The sequence below is a fragment of the Mesoplodon densirostris genome, chromosome X (assembly GCF_025265405.1).
Source record: "Mesoplodon densirostris isolate mMesDen1 chromosome X, mMesDen1 primary haplotype, whole genome shotgun sequence".
Classification (NCBI taxonomy): domain Eukaryota; kingdom Metazoa; phylum Chordata; class Mammalia; order Artiodactyla; family Ziphiidae; genus Mesoplodon; species Mesoplodon densirostris.
In genome coordinates, this window is record NC_082681.1 from 122,219,705 (window position 1) to 122,239,453 (window position 19,749).

At 40.3% G+C, this 19,749-nt stretch overlaps 1 protein-coding gene across 1 annotated transcript in view; it reads right to left on the reverse strand.

Moving 5' to 3' along the window:
• The window catches only part of PPEF1 (protein phosphatase with EF-hand domain 1), a 111,560-nt gene that overhangs the window by 34,948 nt on the left and 56,863 nt on the right, over positions 1 to 19,749 (reverse strand). Inside the window, exons 6-9 of the mRNA XM_060086560.1 lie at positions 18,531 to 18,577; positions 6,104 to 6,270; positions 3,269 to 3,305; positions 2,149 to 2,298 (exon numbers count right to left, since the gene is read on the reverse strand). Coding sequence (XP_059942543.1) covers positions 2,149 to 2,298; positions 3,269 to 3,305; positions 6,104 to 6,270; positions 18,531 to 18,577 — 401 coding nt within the window. The remainder of the gene's footprint in view (positions 1 to 2,148; positions 2,299 to 3,268; positions 3,306 to 6,103; positions 6,271 to 18,530; positions 18,578 to 19,749) is intronic.

Here is a 19,749-nt window from a genome sequence, read left to right on the forward strand (position 1 = left end):
TCCACTCATTATGTCAACAGTGACTACCCCATGTTGACTGAAACGTCTTATTGGCTTGACTATTTGCTGATATTATAAGAAAGGTGCCTTAAACTAGGAACCTTAAAATTTACTGCAACTGGGATACTTTTGAGAGTAAAGGGATGTGCTATTAATAACTACAACAAGACAACAGGTGTAAACCAGGAAGTATGGTCATCACTGGGTGGGGCTGGGGACTGGGGTATGCAAAATCACCACAGAATCAGGAAAGGGGTTGTAAAAAGATTTTTTTCCAGTTTTATCTTACACTTGCCCTATTTGGTCTTAAATCTCTTAGGAGATATTCAACAAACATTAATTAATACTTAACTACATCTTGGTGCTGGGGTTGTATCAGTGAACTAGAGAAGCAGGGGAGGATGGTAAACAAACAGTACTACAACTGCTTATTTAATTTTGGTAACTGTTATGAAGGATATGTACAAGGGGCTTGAAAGCACACAGAAGGGGACCTGATCTAGTGTGGAGGTCATGGATGGCTTTCCAGAGGAGGGGTGTATATTTAAGCTGAAATTAAAAGGATGAGAAGGAGTTAGCAACAATATTATCATTCATATGTGTATAAAGGCATAAGGGCTCTAAAAACTCAAGGTGGGACTTCCCTGGTGGTCCAGTGGCTAAGAATCCATTTTGCAATGCAGGAGACGCAGGTTCGATCCCTGGTCGGGGAACTAAGATCTCACGTGCCGCGGGGCAACTAAGCTCGCGCGCCACAACTACAGAGCCCACGTGCCGCAACTACAGAGCCCACGCACTCCGGAGCCCGCGTGCTACACCTAAGACCCGACGTGGCCAAAAATAAATAAATAAATATTTTTAAAAAACCCCAAAACTCAAGGTGAACAGGAATCACATTTCTGTCCATATCAAATTCTGGCTCTAGACCCCACTTGCTTCGATTGGTTGGAAGTCGATTATCAGTCCTGAGGAGTAAGGGTTTAGGTTTCTCACTAGGACCGTACAAGATCACCTGGCTCCAGAGTTGCCACTAGTCCTCATGCCCACCTGGCACCCCATCTACTCCCTAGTCTGGGAGTGTTGGCTGGGCTCTGGTACAGGTGGAAGACGACTGCAGTCACTCTGCAAGGCCCAGCCAAAGACGCTGCTCACTACGGCTGGGAGCTTCACAGGCCCCCCACACCCACTACTCTCAGAGGGTCAATACATATGCCTGCTCTGCTTCTGCTGTATTGAATATGATTGCTTAAGTTGAAATATTAAAATATTCCCCCCCAGATTACCCTGAGCCATTTGGAATATATAAGGGAAATCACACCAATTCAGAAATAAATTGCTGTATGATTCCATTTCTATGAGGCACCTAGAGCAGTCAAATTCATAGAGACAGAATGTAGAATGGTGGTTGCCAAGGGCTGGGGAAGGTGGAATGGGGAGTCAGTGTTTAATGGGTAGAGCTTCAGTCTGGGAAGATGAAAAGTTTTAGAAATGGATGGTGGTGTCAGTAGTGATGGTTGCAGAACAATGTGAAAGTACTTAATGTCACTGAACTATACGCTTAAAAATGGTTAAAGTGGTAAATTTTATGTTGTGTATATTTTACCACAACTTTAATTAATTAAGTAGAAATTTTAACTTTTCAAAAATCAGGATTTTTCACTTTTAGAAACTATACGAAGTGCCGATATTTCCTCATTTTTCCACTTTCACCAGGAATTTTTTTTTTTTTTTTTTTTTTTTTTGTGGTACGCAGGCCTCTCACTGTTGTGGCCTCTCCCGTTGCGGAGCACAGGCTCAGGACGCGCAGGCCCAGCGGCCATGGCTCACGGGCCCAGCCGCTCCACGGCATGTGGGATCTTCCCGGACCGGGGCACGAACCCGTGTCCCCTGCATCGGCAGGCGGACTCTCAACCACTGCACCACCAGGGAAGCCCTCACCATGAATTTTTAACAATGCATTTTCCATATATAGAAGTTATCCATTTAGTTCCTTATCATGCAATCATAGATTTTCTTAAAATTTGTACTAATCTTTTCAGAGTTACAGCAACCACTAAAACACGAATCAATACAAAATAATAAATGAAGGGAGGTATGTATCCCTTTATAAATCTCTGAGACAACATTCATGCAAACACTGCTTCTTACTTTGTTTCTTTCTATACAGTGGAGTAAATCCAAGTCTGTGGACTCTGATATCCCTCCGTGTATGACCAGGATTTCATTGTCAATGATTGTACCAATTGGGAGCCAGGTATAGATGTCTTCCAAGATTTGTAAGATTTTTTTCCCATGTAGCTGTAAGTAAGAGCTTGAGTAAGTTTGTTTTTCTGATAGTTCAAGTTTATTGAATAGTCCCAACATATGGACAAAACCCCACAGTTTTCAGACCACCCAAAGAAGGTCAGGATGGAGTCACTAACCAACAAGCATGCATTAATCATGTCTTTTTAGTCTGTATTTTTGATACTTTGACATTTTGGTGCCTTGCTGACCCTTGAGAAGAGACTGCCCCTCCCAGGGCCAGTTAATTCCTAGAGATAGTAAAGGACTTGCCTTTTGTATGTAAATGAGGCTACCTTTCATATGCAAACCAACCTATCCAGAGCCTATCCTCCCAACTAGTCCTTTATGGAATTCTCACACCCAGGATCACTATTCTCAGCTCCAGTCACCCCAGGGCCAGATACCAGACAACCTTGGACAAGCCCTAAGCCCCAGAGCCTGCTAAAACTATTCAAACTAGCCAATCCTAAACCTGTTTACAATGCATCACCCACTTCTTCCCAAGGAAACCACAATAAGGGCTTTTGTCCATGTCAAGGAAACCACAATAAAGGCTCTTGTCCATGTTTGCCTGCATTCCCTCTGCCTCTGACTGACCCCCGGAGTGCTTCCCCATGTGGCCGCCCAGTGTGGTGTGCTATGCCTCCAGTTTCTAAGGAACTGTGAGTAAAAACCTTTTCCTTCATGACAGTCATTTCCATGTCTGCATGTTTTACCATACCTGAGTAAAACAAATCCCAGGTACCTTTAAAACAATGGAATATGTTTGTATCTATGCTAAAACTTACACAGAAGTCACAATGAAAAAGCTTGTGTCTAGAAAGAAAAACAGGTCTTCACTATGGCCAGGGCTTCCTTTTGTGCTTTTATTTTATTGGCATGAATTCTGACTAGTTCTCCCCTCACCCTTCTTGAAGCTTTTTTTTTTTTTTTAACTTCTATGTACAAACAGCAAAGAAAATGCAAAAAAAAAGAGCCTTACCTTATATTTATGCAAAACTTCTTTTGTGAAGCCATACCTGAAAAAGAAACAATGGGATTTCAACTCTTTCATTGAATGTTGAGAACTCCTACTTACATGAGTCAAGTCATGCAAAAAGGGAGCCCTTGATATCTCGCTACCACAAGTATCAAGAACTCAAGAAACTAGACTTTATTTGGAACGATTACTTATCCAAGACTTTGCTAGGCACGATGGGAAAGAACAAAAGCAGCCGATGACATTGTCCCTATCCTCAAGGCGCTTAAGAGTATAGTTGGGAAAAGAAGATAAATTTTCATGAAACAATTACAAGACAACTTAAGAAATACATGGTCTGCACAGGTGTGTAAGTACTGTAAGTATTCAGAGACGTGTGCTGTGGCCACTGGGGGACAGTGTGTGGGAGAATGCTTTTCATTTAGATAGAATTTCTCAGACATCCTATATCTTATAGTAAATGAATGATCAGGGGGCAAAAAGACTGAATAAAGACAAAGAAAAGCCTAGAAGATAACAAGTTGGCTCTTTATAGTCTCTGATATAGTTCATGTAATGGTACTGAGGGTTTGAATAGAAAGTGTCAGGAATTTTTTTTTTTTTTTTTTTTTTTTTGCGGTATGCGGGCCTCTCACTGTTGTGGCCTCCCCCGTTGCGGAGCACAGGCTCCGGACGCGCAGGCTCCGGACGCGCAGGCTCAGCGGCCATGGCTCACGGGCCCAGCCGCTCCGCGGCACATGGGATCCTCCCAGACCGGGGCACGAACCCGTATCCCCTGCATCGGCAGGCGGACTCTCAACCACTTGCGCCACCAGGGAGGCCCAGTGTCAGGAATTTTAATGCCTGAATAGCAGTCACTAAGGGAGAATTAATGATGAAAAAGTTTTTTCAATTACTTTCCTTGCCTTAGGATAATAATATATACCTTTAACACAGTGAAGTCAGAACACAGCATACTCACTCCAGGTTTCCATGCAGATCATGTCATGTGAAGCTTCTAGAGGGTAATGTTATGTTTTCCGAGATGAATTCAGCCCTGCCTACTCAACAGCACCTTGAATCAGCTTACCCCAAACTGAACTCATCCTTCTCCCTCACCCCAACTTTCTCCACTTATCATGTTCCTAATAACAGTGATCTTGCAAATTCAAGCTAGGAACCTGGAGGTCATCCCTGATTCTCTCTCCTTTCAAGTCCCCCATATCACGTTACCAAGCCTTAAATCATTGCCTAAACTTCCTCCTGAATGTATCTACTGCTTTGCATCTCCATCTTTACCACCCAAGTCTAAGTGAGACTCCATCATCTCTCTCTTCAACTACTTCCTAATTGGCATTCCCATATCAATTCTTGTCCCTCTCCAAACTAATCTTCCTGCTGCATTTTAAAACACAAACTGCATAATACTCTTCAATGATTTTCTCTTGTCCTCAGGAGAAAGCCCAAATTTCTTTGCAATCATTTCTTACGTCTCCAGCCCTATCAGGTACCATCCTGTCCTTCAGTCTATGTTCCTACCATCCTGAACTTCTTTCAAGTCTAAAAAGTCCTTTCTCAAGTTCTGCATAAGTTGTCTCCTCACTCTGGAACAGTTTCTCATCCCCCCTGCCATGGTCCTCTCTTGATCGCCTAATTCATCCTCCAGGTCTCAGGCTAATGCCATACTTCTATGGGAGAACCTTCCAATCACCCCTCAGACAGATTGGATCCCCCACTTTACAAACTCATCACACTTGAAAAACCTGCTCAACTCATGTCTTCCCTGCTAGATGTAAACTCCAGTAGGGCAGGGGCCATGTCTCTTTCACTAACCATTGTAGGCACTAGATAAATACAACTGACTAGCTAAATAAAGGGAAGGATAAATGGCATGCCCAAATAAACAGATTGAGCTATATTATATATAATGGGTCTCTGAAAGTAGCCTTGAGATTTGGGGATTTTTCTTTCTTCATAATCTTATCATTTGCTTCCATACTTGAGGATTAGAATTGAAACTGTATTCAGGCCAAGTGCCAAAACTGCCCCAAAGACAAAACTAATCAGCTGCTGAGCTTTGATCTAGGCACCCAAAAGCCCAGGACCAAAGCATGAAACATGCCACGCCTTCTACTTCCCTAGAGCAAACTGGATTCTGTTTTTCATAAAACAAGAAACAAGAAAAACAAAAGGAGAAGCAGAGGAAGAAAAAGAGGAAGGGAAAGGGGAAGAGGAAGAGGAGGAGGATGAGGAAAGAAGAGAAAGGAGAACATTTGTCACTTACTGTGCCTTTCAGCAAAAATTGGTAAACCATTTAACCAATCTTTTTTCCCCAAAACTCCAGTGAATCAGATAGTTGAAATGCTATGTTACAGCTGTTCTCAAGTATGTTTATGAACAACTATGCCAAAAGCAATCACCATGTCATAAAAAATATACACATCAGTGAAAAACACAGTACTAGTTTCTGAGACAACAATGTGATGCAAGCCAAAAGAGTAGCAAGAGAATGAGTCCATCTAAACCTGCTCATAGAACCTACCACACCTCCAAACCTGGCCTAACACGTCTACTCAGCACACAATTTGGCTTGTGAAGGCTGGGCACGAGAAGAAGAACATAACAGAAGGGCGAAGGAAGAACGGAAAGAAAAGATAGGAAGGGAACTTTAGAGCAATTTATACTCACTCACACAGCAGAAGACTGGGGGAGGTAAATCGCTGTAAGAATTGAGCTCTTCCTTGAGATTCTCCTCATCCCTGCTTCTCTACACTCACCTCTAACTCTCTGCTAGGAGCTAAACATGGCAGCATTTTCCAGAACAGGAAACAAAAGAGGAAATCCACAGGCCTAGGTTACCTCATATTCATCATAAAATCTTCATGGTTGCCTCTGTTCAGGTGCAGGTCATTGGGGTAGACCAGAAAACTCACAAACAGGATCATTAGGATCTCCATGGAATTTTTTCCTCGATCCACAAAATCACCATTAAAAACATATGGGTTGCTCACTGAGGGGAGACCATTCTGTGGAAGTAAGGAGAAAAACAAGCAGTTAAAAGAATGTACTTTTAAAAGTAACACTTTGTACTTAATGTCCATGTGGATATGGAGAAAAGAGGCTGAGTCAGTTCTTCCACTGGGAAAAATGTGCTCACTCACTCAAGCCAGTTTCACTTTCCAGGGCAGGCATCTCCTGCAAGGGACCTTGGAAGTGAAGGATTAGCTTGGGACAGGAAGACTCCAGGGGGATGGGGATTGCTCACTCTACTCACCACCACCTACTATGAGTTTTCTCTGAAAGAACCTGATATTTGTCCTGTTAAAAATGGTTATTCTTGGGCTTCCCTGGTGGCGCAGTGGTTGAGAGTCCGCCTGCCGATGCAGGGGACACGGGTTCATGCCCTGGTCCGGGAAGATCCCACATGCCGCGGAGCGGCTAGGCCCGTGAGCCATGGCCGCTGAGCCTGCGCGTCCGGAGCCTGTGCTTCGCAACGGGAGAGGCCACAGCAGTGAGAGGCCCGCGTATCGCAAAAAAAAAAAAAAAAAAAAAAATGGTTATTCTTGGGCTTCCCTGGTGGTGCAGTGGTTAAGAATCCGCCTGCCAATGCAGGGGACACGGGTTCGATCACTGGTCCGGGAAGATCTCACATGCCACAGAGCAACTAAGCCCGTGTGCCACAACTACTGAGTCTGCGTGCCACAACTACTGAAACCCACACACATAGAGCCTGTGCTCTGCAGCAAGAGAAGCCACGGCAATGAGAAGCCCGCGCACCACAACAAAGAGTAGCCCCCGCTCACCGCAACTAGAGAAAGCCCGTGTGCAGTGAAAAAAGACCCAACACAGCCAAAAATAAATAAATAAAATAAAATAATTTTAAAAAACAAACAAACAAAAATAAAATAAAATAAAAATGGTTACTCTCATCTCTTCCTTAGGTAGAAGAGGGAAACTTCTACCCAAGGAAGAACACTAAACTAAGAGCCAAATGTCATTCATTCTTAGGGAAACTTATTTAACTTCTCTGGGCTGTGGTTCTCTCAATTTGAAAAAAGGGAATGACACTATATTCTCCACACACACCCCCATCCCAGATCAAATGAGAGAACGGGTATGAAAGCACTCAGGAAAGTGTAAGGTAATGCCCAACTGTGAGCAGGGCTAACACACCATCAGTACACTCTGATACGATCACACCAGGTGTTGCAGGCATGTGTTTTGACTTCTCACTGACCAGGGCCATATTTGTTGTTAAATATTTTGATCACCACTCCTGAGTATGAGATAATACTTTAAAATACAGTCTTAGCACAAAAAAGGACTGGCATCAGGACAAAGGTCTGGTCTTTATAGCAGCTATTCAGTCATTTACTTCTGTAATACTAAACTCTAAGATAAAACTCGTCATGCCTGGTAGGGAAATGGTTGAGTGCATTCCTATTGCATAGTAAGATAAATTCAAATGTTTAAAAAATACATTACAAAGAGAAAATTTTAAGTACTCATACATCCTAATATATGTCCTCCTTCAAAAAAGTTACCTTCAAGAAATAATGTACGTATTCTAGTTATATTAATCTTCCTCAAATGATTCTCAAATTCCTTTTTTGTTAGATTTCAAATTACATAAGAAAATCTTATTACTTTATACTCATCACCTAGTATTTATATACATTTAAAAATTTTCATATCAGTATGATAGAAGTAGTTGAAAAAATATAATACAAGTTGTAGCAAATAACTTAGGGATTCCAGAAATCATTATGCAATGAAACGTCCTGAAGGCAACTGGAAACAAACAAGCAAGCAGTGGTGTAGTGTTCTGGGCCAGAAGACTTATTCTCTAATTCAGCTCCACTTTTACTCATGTGTCTATCCTTGGGCAAGTTATTTGATCTTTATGAACTCTAGTTTCCTCAACTGTTAAATGAGAATGATAACTTCCATACCTATCACACAGGGCTACTTTGGAACTCAAATGAGACTGTGTATAAAATTTCACGAAAACCATAAAGCACCATACAAATTAAGAGATTCGTTTTATTATGGCCTCCAAGTTATTTCTATTTTTAAGATCCCATTATTTTATATTTTCTTATACATTAACTCACATAACCTTATTCACACTGGGCTTAGATAGTGTGAGCCAGTTATAAAAATACAGGCTATTGGTCATCAAAACTTAAAGAAAAGGGGAATGATTCTGCATCTCTGATACACTTCCTTCCCTCAGCCTTCAGCTGGCTGGGATGAGTAAGCTGGAGAAGTCTGAGAGGTGCTGAAGGCTATAGGTTCTATTGGGATATCCAAGACTGAAGGGGGCTCAAGGAGCAGCAGCAGAGAGCCATGAAGAACTAGGTCTGAGAGGACATGGGGACTCCTTGATCAAGGGGAGACCCTGTCTCAGAGCATGTGTGTGGTCTTGCTTGGGAGAGAGGGATCTGTGGATCTTACCAGAAAAAGTATAGGAGAACTTCTTTTACATCTCTGAAGCTAAAAGAATACTAATACTTGTATTTAGAGACACCTAGGAACATAGAGACTTCCTCTCACACTCTTGATGCAAGAGTAGAAAGTGTTGTGCCTCCAACTATGGAGAGGCTTAACCTAGCTTAAGCAGAAAATTAAAAATGGAAATAACCTAGTACTTAAGGGGATCCAGTAACCAGAGAGAGGCAGACCAATCAGATCTGCTAAAGTGCGATCCCCTAATGAGACAAGACCGCTGGAGGAGACAGAGGACACTTTTTTTTTTTAAAGAGTACCATGAAATAAAGAACAAAAAGTTAATAATTCTTGGCATGAAAAATATGCTATGCAAATTTAAAATAGCAATAGATTGGCACTAACTAAAAAGAAAGAATGGCTGAAAAATACATTACTGACCTGAAAGAGCAAGCAGATAAAAAATCTCTCACACAGAGCAAAAGGCAAAATGATGGAAATCATGAGGAATGAGTAAGAGATTAGAGTTCAGAGCCAAGAGAACTAATGTGCCAATAATAAGCATTCCAGAATCAAGAAAAAGGAACAGATGGAGAAGAGGCAATAATTACATAAATAAGAGAGGGAATTTTCTATGGTTAAAAAGAGACTTCAGCCTGAAGTTTGAAAGAGCTCATGACTCCTATGCTCAATGAACATGTATTGATTGCTTGTTATATACTAGATACAGTTTTAGGGGTGTTAGAAACACAGAAGTAAACAATACAAAGTCCCTGCATTCAAGCAGCTTGCATTTAGAGAATCTAACACCCACATGCCCCATAGAGGAAAATACTCAAGACAATATTCTAACCAAATAACAGCAGTAACAATAAAAAGTCCTTAAGCCAGGGAAAGACTAAGAGGAAAGAATACAGATGTGAACAATGAACCTTTAAATATATAATTAAATATAAATCAATAGCAATAATATGGAAATTGTGTTTAAGTACAAAGGAAGGATTCAAGAAATAGAAGAGGGGGCCTCCCTGGTGGCGCAGTGGTTGAGAGTCCGCCTGCCGATGCAGGGGACACGGGTTCGTGCCCCGATCCCGGAGGATCCCACATGCCGCGGAGCGGCTGGGCCCGCGAGCCATGGCCGCGGGGCCTGTGTGTCCGGAGCCTGTGCTCCGCAGCGGGAGGGGCCACGGCAGTGAGAGGCCCGCGTACAGCAAAAAAAAAAAAAAAAAAAAGAAATAGAAGAGACGTACTATGAAGGAAATCTAATAATGGTCAAGAACTAAAAATATGGCATGAACAATAGCTAAGGATTTGCAGGAGAGGTGAAGGGAGAAAAGTAAAATTCTCTACAACACTCTGAATGGGGGATGTACATGGAAAATGTGAAAACAAATACATTTGTCTTACTGGAGGAGAGAGAGGCTAATGGTGGAGGAATAAAGTTATAGCTATTTGAGAAGTATACATACATACATCATTTATTAGAAATGTCAAGAATGGGAAGACAATGACTAATGAATGGAAAAGCACAGTAAAAATGCCAAAGAAAACAATAATTTAAAAAACTTCACCAAAACAGCAAAAAGAAAGGAAAAAAGGATGAAACAAAGAGAAATAAATAGTAGACAAAGTAGAATAGAAGGACATTTTTCAAAAATATGTGTTGTTATACTAAATGTGAGTGGGTTAAATTCTACCATTAAAATACCAAGACTACCAGACTACATTAAAACACAAAACTCAGGTATGTATAGTTTGTGAGAAATACACATGAAAAAAATAAAGGGAGATTGAAAACAAGGTAAATACAACAAAGAAAAAGCAAAAATGCAAATATTAATATTAGAGTGGAATTTTTAATATTAAAAGTGCTAAACATGATGACAAAGCAACATTATATCACAATAACAGGCACTTTATAAAGAAGATACAATTCATAAACTTGTATTCAATAAACAAAAGAACAAGTTTTTGCTTTGTATATTTAGCTACTATAAATGCAAGAAGATTTTTTTAAAAATACAAACATAGTAAATCATTCACATCAAATTATTGGTTTAAAATAATGTCCACAAATTATTTGACACTCCCTTTAAAAGGTGAAGCCTAATTTACCATTCCTTGAATGTGGGCTGGACTTAGTGATTTGCTTTTAAGAAAGGAATAAGAAAAAGCAGAAGTGATGGTGTGCAACTTTGGAGACTAAGTCATAAAAGATACTGCAGCCTCCTATCTGATCTCTCTCTTGGATCACTCACTCTGGGGAAAGCTAGCTGCTATGTCATGAGAACACTCAGGTACCCTGTGGAGAGGTCCATGTGGCTGTTTTGTCAACAGCCAGCAAGGAACTGAAATGCTGTGCCATGTGAGTCAGCAATCTTGGAAATGGGTCTGCCAACCCCAGTCAACCTTACAAATGACTGCAGCCCTGGCCAATAGCTTGACTCCTAGCTCATGAGAGACCTTAAGTCAGAACCACCCAGCTAAACTGCACTCAAATTTCTGAACCATAGAAACTGTGAGATACTAAATGTTTGCAGTTTTAAGCCACTAAGTACTGGGGTAATTTATTACACAGAAATACACAATATACATATTTAGAAAGATATAGATGGAAAAAACTGAATATACAGTTTACCCTTGAACTGCAAGGGTCCACTTATACACAGATATTTTTCAATAGTAAATACTGCAGTACTTGAGAACCTGCTGTATAGCACAGGGAACGCCACTTCGCTGTACAGTAGAAACTAACACAACACTGTAAAACAACTATACCCCAATAAAAAATAAATTTCATTATATAATAGGTAAAAAAAAAAACACTACAGTACTACATGGTCCATGGTTGGTTGAATCTGTGGACACAGAGGAACTGCGAATGAAGAGGGCCGACAATAAGTTATTCGTGGATTAACTCTTCCATTGTTCAAGGGTCAACTATAACTAATGAACTTAATAGATAGATATATGAAGAACTTTGCATCCTATGAATAGAGAATACAATTAATTTTTCATTTGTCCACAGAGGCTTCATGAGAATCAATCATATACTTGATTTCAAAGAAATCCTTAACAAATTCAAAATAAGAAACATTTCATAGAACACATTCTCGTATCATAATCCAATAAAATCTGAAGTAAATAAAAATATGACTCAAAAAATTCCAGCTTCTTGGGCCTCCCTGGTGGCGCAGTGGTTAAGAGTCCGCCTGCCGATGCAGGGGATACGGGTTCGTGCCCCGGTCTGGGAGGATCCCATATGCCGCGGAGCGGCTGGGCCCGTGAGCCATGGCCGCTGGGCCTGCGCATCCGGAGCCTGTGCTCCGCAACGGGAGAGGCCACAACAGTGAGAGGCCCGCATACCGCAAAAAGAAAAAAAAAAAATTCCAGCTTCTTGAATTAAGATCCTTGGAAATTAAAAATTGTAGTCTTAATAACCATTGGATCAAAGAGGAAATTAATAGCAATATACAAGTTCAACAGAAGGCTCAGTTAAAACTAAAATTAGAAAAGATGCATTGCCTTAAATGCCTTCATTATTAAAGAAGATGCACATGAAAGACTATTCATCTTAAGACATTAGAAAAATAAAAATAAAACCAATCAAATAAAGGTAAAAGCTGAAATTAATGAAATGGAAAACAAAAAAATGAAAGCTATATAATCCAAAGGGTGATTCTTTGAAAGAACAAATTGATAAAATTGATGATAAAACTCATCATGAGCCTGATTGAGGATAAGTGAAAAAAGAGAATAAATTTAAGATTAAAGATTGGAAAAAAGACAAAGATATACAGAAGTAAATTTTAAAACTATATATATATATATATATATATATATATATATATATAGAGAGAGAGAGAGAGAGAGAGAGAGAGAGAGAGAGAGAGAATATAATATTGGCATCTGTGGCAATGTACTTAGACAATCTAGAGAAATGGAGGATTTTCTTGAAAATTAGAAGCTACCAAAACTGATTCAAAAGAAGTAGAAAACTTCAAAAGTGCATTGGTTGCATGTTGCTTTATAGCAGAGCTCTATCTCAATTTTCAAGAGCAAATAGTTTTAATGTTACTTAAACCAGTGATTCCCATCCTTGGCTGCACATTAGAATCACATGGAGACTCCTAGGTGTCCATCAGAATCTCTGGGAGTGGGACTCAGGTATCAGTAGTTTTTTTCCCCATTTCCTTGGGTGATTATAATGTATAGCCAAGTTTGAGAACAAGGGATTTAAATTCCAAACCATAGAAAAGGATGTAAATCTCTCCAATTTATTTCATAAGATCAATAAAACCTTAATATCAAAATTTGAGAAAAGCAACAGTCAAAATTTGAGAAAATATGTAAACATATTTTCCACTGGGCTGACCATTTTTCTGGTAGTAGAACTCATCTCCAGTTAAACCAAACTTTATAGGTATTTCACCTCTACTATGAGCAATGAATACTGAATTTCTTTAGTCAAACCTAATTTTAAGCCCCTAATAGTAAGGGTCAGCTAAGCCATCCACCTTACATGGCACGCTTGACACCCAATAAGTTTTAACCTTTTCAAAAAATCACACATCTTCAAAAGATTGATTTGTGATAATGAAGCTCGTTCAACAGAAAATGTCACTGTCTCTGAAAGTGATTCTAAAAGGAGTCCTAAATATATACTGAACTTCTGTAAGTGTTGAGCCTCTGAAGGCAAAGGCAAGACTTATTTGGATGTATAAGAACTGCATTGTTGATCCAGGACTAGTTGTATTACTCTATAGTCTGAGTTCAAATACGTTTAGGTCTTAGAATAATAAGAGAATTGGAAAACAGATAAAAAAATATAGCTAAGTCTCCTGGGACATGGGTCTCTAGGATATTTAGGCTTCTAGCTACGCTACTGAGAATTCTCTGGATTTTCTTCAAAGAAGGAAACACTGCTGCTGAGGGAACCCATCCTTCACTCAGTTCCAGTAAACCAAACTCTCTGGCTTATTCTGCAGCTGATATACAACAAACCATCTATGACAATGGTGATCAAGTTGACAGATATAGGAAACCTGGGGTAACTACAACTCTGAACAGCATTAGATGACCTTCAGGGGGAAAAAAACAGCAGATCACAATTAATTAACTTGAGTAGAGATAAGGAGACCTATTTCCCACTGAAGTATTTTACATAAGACATCTAGAAGTTATCACAATTATTTTTGGACATTTTCCCGAGGCACATCAAACAATAACCTCTGGACCTCAACTCCACATTATTTTAATTTTTATTTCTTTTGCAAACTCTATTTTAGAGATCTGTTCTGATTATAACACACTGCCTTAATCTCAAAAGGTAAAGAATTGATTACTGTGGCAGTGGGAAGCATATCAGCAATAGAGAAAAAAGAAAATATTTAATGACCTTCACAGCCGGAAAATTTGGGGCATAGGGGGTGGGGTGGAGGATGGTGGAGAAGAGAGAAAGAAAAGGAAAAGAAGGCTGCATGGCTTCCATGGACAGAATCAGTATGACACCCACAGGGTTGAGAGGTAATTAGCTTCTCTCTGTCCATGTGCAGCTCTTTTTCAACTGTAGGAGGTTTCCACACACAGCATCAATTTAACAAACTAACTTGGTCTAAAATTTCAAGCTTTCTAGTCAATGAGGAAAAGGCCCTGAACGAAGTATTCCAAATTGGTCACTCTAATTAAGCAAGAGTGGCTGATTAAAATTAACCGTTTCAGAAAATAAAGTCTAAAAATATGACCTAACTAATGCCATGTAAATTGCTTCACTTGATGATATTTGAAGCCATATAAAGTTGGGATGCCCTTTTAGGAAAGGTGTGCCATGGTTAACCGTGTGGCACCCAGAGGAAAGAATTCCCTTCAAATCCAGATAGGATTGTGAGCTGAAACTATCTAGCTTAGTCTTAAGGTGCTAAATGATAGAATTTGTAAGGACAACCAAATATTAAAGAAACCAAAAATGTCAAAACAATCAAAAACGATCACTGGTACGGATCCCATCATTTATTGCAGCACAACACAAAAAGGGTGTGGGAATAAAATCTTTTCTGATCCTTCAAAACTTTCCTTCATGATTTAGGCACTTACTAAATTACTAAAACTCTTTGAAGGGATTGTCTTAAATGTCACCTCCTCCAGGAAGTCTCCCACGACTTAGATGCCCTCCAATGTGCTCCCTTGGAAACTTGCTTACCCCAGTTACAACATGTCTCACCCTGAACTGTCTTGTCTTTTCATTAGTTGACCTACCCCCCTAAACTGTGATATCTTTGGGGCCAAAAACAGTTCCATACTCTTTCATCACTGGGCTCTCAATCTCTACTTCCTGAACACCGTCATTGGTTAACACTCAAAATATTTCTTGCTTTCATGTGAATGCTATAATTTCACCTTTAGTCCTTTTTATAGTACTTCTTACCACCCACCTCCTCCTGTTCAATCTTTACATTAGCACCTTCCAGTTTTATATATTCCATTTAGTTTTGCCAATGGAATTAAAGAAACATTCTCTTTTTGCATCTATCTACTCCAGAGTCCTTTCCCTGATTGCACCTTAATATCTTCAACTACCTCTTGAGAAATTTTCTAATTGCCTAGGAAGTCACTTTTCCCATTTAATTTACTCAACTATTTTCCCTTTTTTGTATTTTCCAAGACCTCTAGAAAAATAATTACCAGATTTTCTGTTGTGGCTATTTATTCCCCACATACCTCCACCCCCTCCTCCTTCCTCAGACTGTAATTGTCAAAAATAGTAGGACTGTACTTCTGAACATTTATATGGTGCTATGTAGACTTAAACAAATCTCATTCCTCAAACTGCATAAATAAACTCCCTTTTGCCTTCAACTCATTCAGAAAGACTTCCCTCTGGAAATCTGGGCCTCCCTTTGGGATGGTGCTAGACTCCTGACTCCTGTAGCCCTCTGGAAGGAAAGGACCCACTCTTCCACAGGATGGAGACCTCAGGGTCAGGAGCTGGGGCGGGTCCACTTGCTCTTTAGAGCCACCAACAGACTAACACTTTGCCAGCCTCTCCACCTTCCAGGCCCATGAGCTCTGACTAAACTTCCTTCCTCTGCATCTCATCTCTCAGTCCTGTGGCCACCCCACTTAACACACCTGCTTTCCACTTGCTTGACCTCCTCATCCCTAATATTCTCTTTCACTCACTTCAGCCACCCACATTCTGGATACCACCTCGGACCCACTCATACCCTAGGACTACTCCCCTTGCAACTTCCCACCCATCCTGCTTCCTGGGCCTCCTGCCCTGACCTCAGAGAGCATGGCAATCCTTCATTCCACCCATTTCTCCCAGTTGGTTGCCATCCTGGCCTCTCTTCCTTCCCTGCCCAGACTGGATTCCGTAGCTGATCTCCAGAATTGCCCTATTTACCAGAACCCTCAGTTCCCTGCCGGCAAACCTTTGGCTGGACTTCCTGACACCAACTCACTACCTGGATGGCCTTCTATTTCTCCTGACCCCACTCTCTGGCTACCAGGCCCTAGACCTTTGCTTAGGCCTCCTGCAGTCTCAACCGAATCTCTTCCTAAGTGCTAGCTCCATTCATCCACTCCTGGTTTGGCTTCCTCCATTCCCTTCCAAGCTCCCATTCTGAATGAATGAAATGAAAACCTTGTATTTCTATTATAATTTAGTACTTTAAAAATTTCTTTTGGATATTTATGTTATTTTATTCACAAGACAACCTCTTATGGGGTGGAAGCTCAAGAATACTGCAGCCAAAGAAGAACTAAATAGACATTTATCCAGAAGACATACAGATGGCCAACAGGCACAAGAAAAGATGCTCAACATCGCTAATTATTAGAGAAGTGCAAGTCAAAACTACAATGAGGTATCACCTCACACCAGTCAGAATGGCCATCATAAAAAAGCCTACAAATAATAAATGCTGGAGAGGGTGTGGAGAAAAGGGAACCCTCCTGCACTGTTGGTGGGAATGTAAATTAGTGCAGCCACTATGGAGAACAGTATGGAGGTTCCTTAAAAAGTTAAAAATAGGGACTTCCCAGGTGGCACAGTGGTTTAGAATCCGCCTGCCAATGCAGGGGACATGGGTTCGAGCCCTGGTCTGGGAAGATCCCACATGCCGCAAAGCAACGAAGCCCATGCACCACAAGTACTGAAGTCCGTGTGCCTAGAGCCCGTGCTCCGTAACAAGAGAAGCCACCGCAATGAGAAGTCCACACACTGCAATGAAGAGTAGCCCCCACTCGCCACAACTAGAGAAAGCCTGCACACAGCAACGGAGACCCAACACAGCCAAAAAAAAAAAAGGTTAAAAATATAGTAACCATATGATCCAGCAATCCCACTCCTGGGCATATATCCGAAAAAGGCAAAAACTCTAATGTGAAAAGATATGTGCACCCCAATGTTCATAGCATCACTATTCACAATAGCCAAGACATGGAAGTAACCTAAGTGTCCGTTGACAGATGAATAGATAAATAAGATGTGGTATATATATATATATATATATATATATACACAATGGAATATTACTCAGCCATTAAAAAAGAAATAATGCCATTTGCAGCAATATGGGTGGACCTAGAGATTATCATACAAAGTGAAGTAAGTCAGAAAGAGAAAGACAAATACCATATGATATCACTTATATGTGGAATCTAAAAAATAATACCAATGAACTTATTTACAAAACAGAGCCAGGCTCACAGACATAGAAAACAAAATTATGGTTACCAAAGGGGAAAGTGGGGGGAGACATAAGTTAGGAGTATGGGATCAACAGATATACACTACTATATATAAAATAGGTAAATAAAAAGGATTTACTGTGTAGCATAGTTTCAGGTGTACAGGAAAGTGATTCGGATATCCGAATCACTTTCCTGTACACCTGAAACTAACACAATATTGTAAATCAACTATATGTCAATAGTATTTAAAAAAAGAATATTGCAGCCAAAAGAGAAATTAAGGGTCATGGAGGTTATGTGGCTTACTCAAGCTCTCACAGTCCCCAAAGAGTAAAATTGATTTCCCATCATAATAATCAGAATATATTTTCTTTCAGGCCATCTGAGACACCTATGCTGTGCCCAATTATTCAACATGCTAGTTGTGGGGATGATGTATTAATCAAAAAGAGAGACAAAGGGGTACCACTGCGAGGCGGAGGTCACCTCAGGACCCATTTTCTATATGCGATCGTCCCAGAAGCAAACATTTAGGTTGCAACTGCTGGCTCAGAGAAAGAAATGAATCCAATCAAAGAGATGCAGAGAAACTCTACGCTGGCCAAGCTGCTTTGTGCCCTCTGTGTGGGTTCCCGCAAACAAAACCCAAGCAACGAAGAGGAGTCATAGCACTGGAAGAGCAGCTGAGCCTGGCAATGATGAATCAGGGTGGAGAAGAGAAGAGCAGTTTGGAGCTTGCTATGGGGGACTCCCTTCACGCATCATTAGTGCACAATGGAGGAGAAGACTGCTGTGGTATATGCTCACTTCTGAACCAAATAACAATAAAATAAAACAGACTCTTGCCCTCCCCTTCCTCTGCCATCTAGACATGTGCCATGTAATAAAGAACATAAATACAATCAGGTACAAATCCTAATGGATCTACAGATAACAACAATATTAAACAAAGACCCAAATGAAATCTTTAAAATTTTTTTGTGAAACGTGTGAAAAAACCCAAATCTTTCCACTTCTTGGATAAAAACTGTCCTATTATATCTGTATTTGTACCTATCCCTAATAAAATTAATATTGTTATTTGTCCTAGGACTGCCTTCCCCCAACAAAAATATAAATATTTAGCAAAATAATCATTTACCTTATAGTAGATCATAAAAAGATCATCCAGTTTCCCATGCAAATCACCTGGGAATGAAATGAAAAATCGCTATTCAGTAGGAAACAAGAATTTAAAAACTGGAAAGACAAAAACTCTAATTTGAAAAGATACGTAACAGAATTTAAAAACTGAAATACTACTGATATACTCCAAGCATTTTCAGGACATCGGGTTTTTACCCTATGATGATATTAATTCAACAGACAATTTGTTTCCATAGCACTCTATGGAAACTTTGTCCCCTTTCCTATAGGGGACAGCATCCAATGTTGCAATTACCTATTCACTCCAGCCATTTATGCTGTTCTTAGCTCACTCTGTGCCAAGTGCTAGACTAAGGGTTTACGTGAATTATCTTGTTCAATCCTTACAACCACTCTATGAGATGGGTATTGTTTTCATCATACTCATTTTACAAATGAGGCTCAGAGTAGTTAAGTAACTTATGCAAAGTTGCCCAGCTACCAAGTAGCAGAGCTGGAATTCAAACTCAACTTTATTTCTCTTCAAAACTGAAGCTCTGGGCTTCCCTGGTGGCGCAGTGGTTGAGAGTCCGCCTGCCGATGCAGGGGACGCGGGTTCGTGCCCCAGTCCGGGAGGATCCCACGTGCCGCGGAGTGGCTGGGCCCATGAGCCGTGGCCGCTGTACCTGCGCATCCGGAGCCTGTGCTCCGCAACGGAAGGGGCCACAACAGTGAGAGGCCCGCGTACCGCAAACAACAACAACAACAACAACAACAAAATGAAGCTCTTAGTGATTGTTCTGTACTACCTACACTGTAATCTCTAGGAGAACAGCAGTATCATCTGTCTTGGCATTAAACCCCAAATGCCTCCCACAGTACCTGCTGCATAGTAGGCACTCAATAATTAAGTTTAATTGCTAAATGCAAAGTTTTTTAAAGCCACATTTTCAAGAATATGCTCCAGCAGTAGCATCTGAAACTTAAAAATTTTGAGTAGACAGTTGACATTCTCTTGATGAGACTATTAGAGAAAATAGAAAGCATGGCTTTATAAAACTCAGCCAACTAAGGGAAACCATATAAATAGATGAAGCCATTAATTTAAAAACAAGAGTAAATATGTGAATATTCAAAAGCCCTATTTGGATAACTATTTCTAGGTAAATATTTGACTTTCATAACCTCTAATCATAAATTTTTATTCCTTGTATCCAACTTAATTACCAAATATA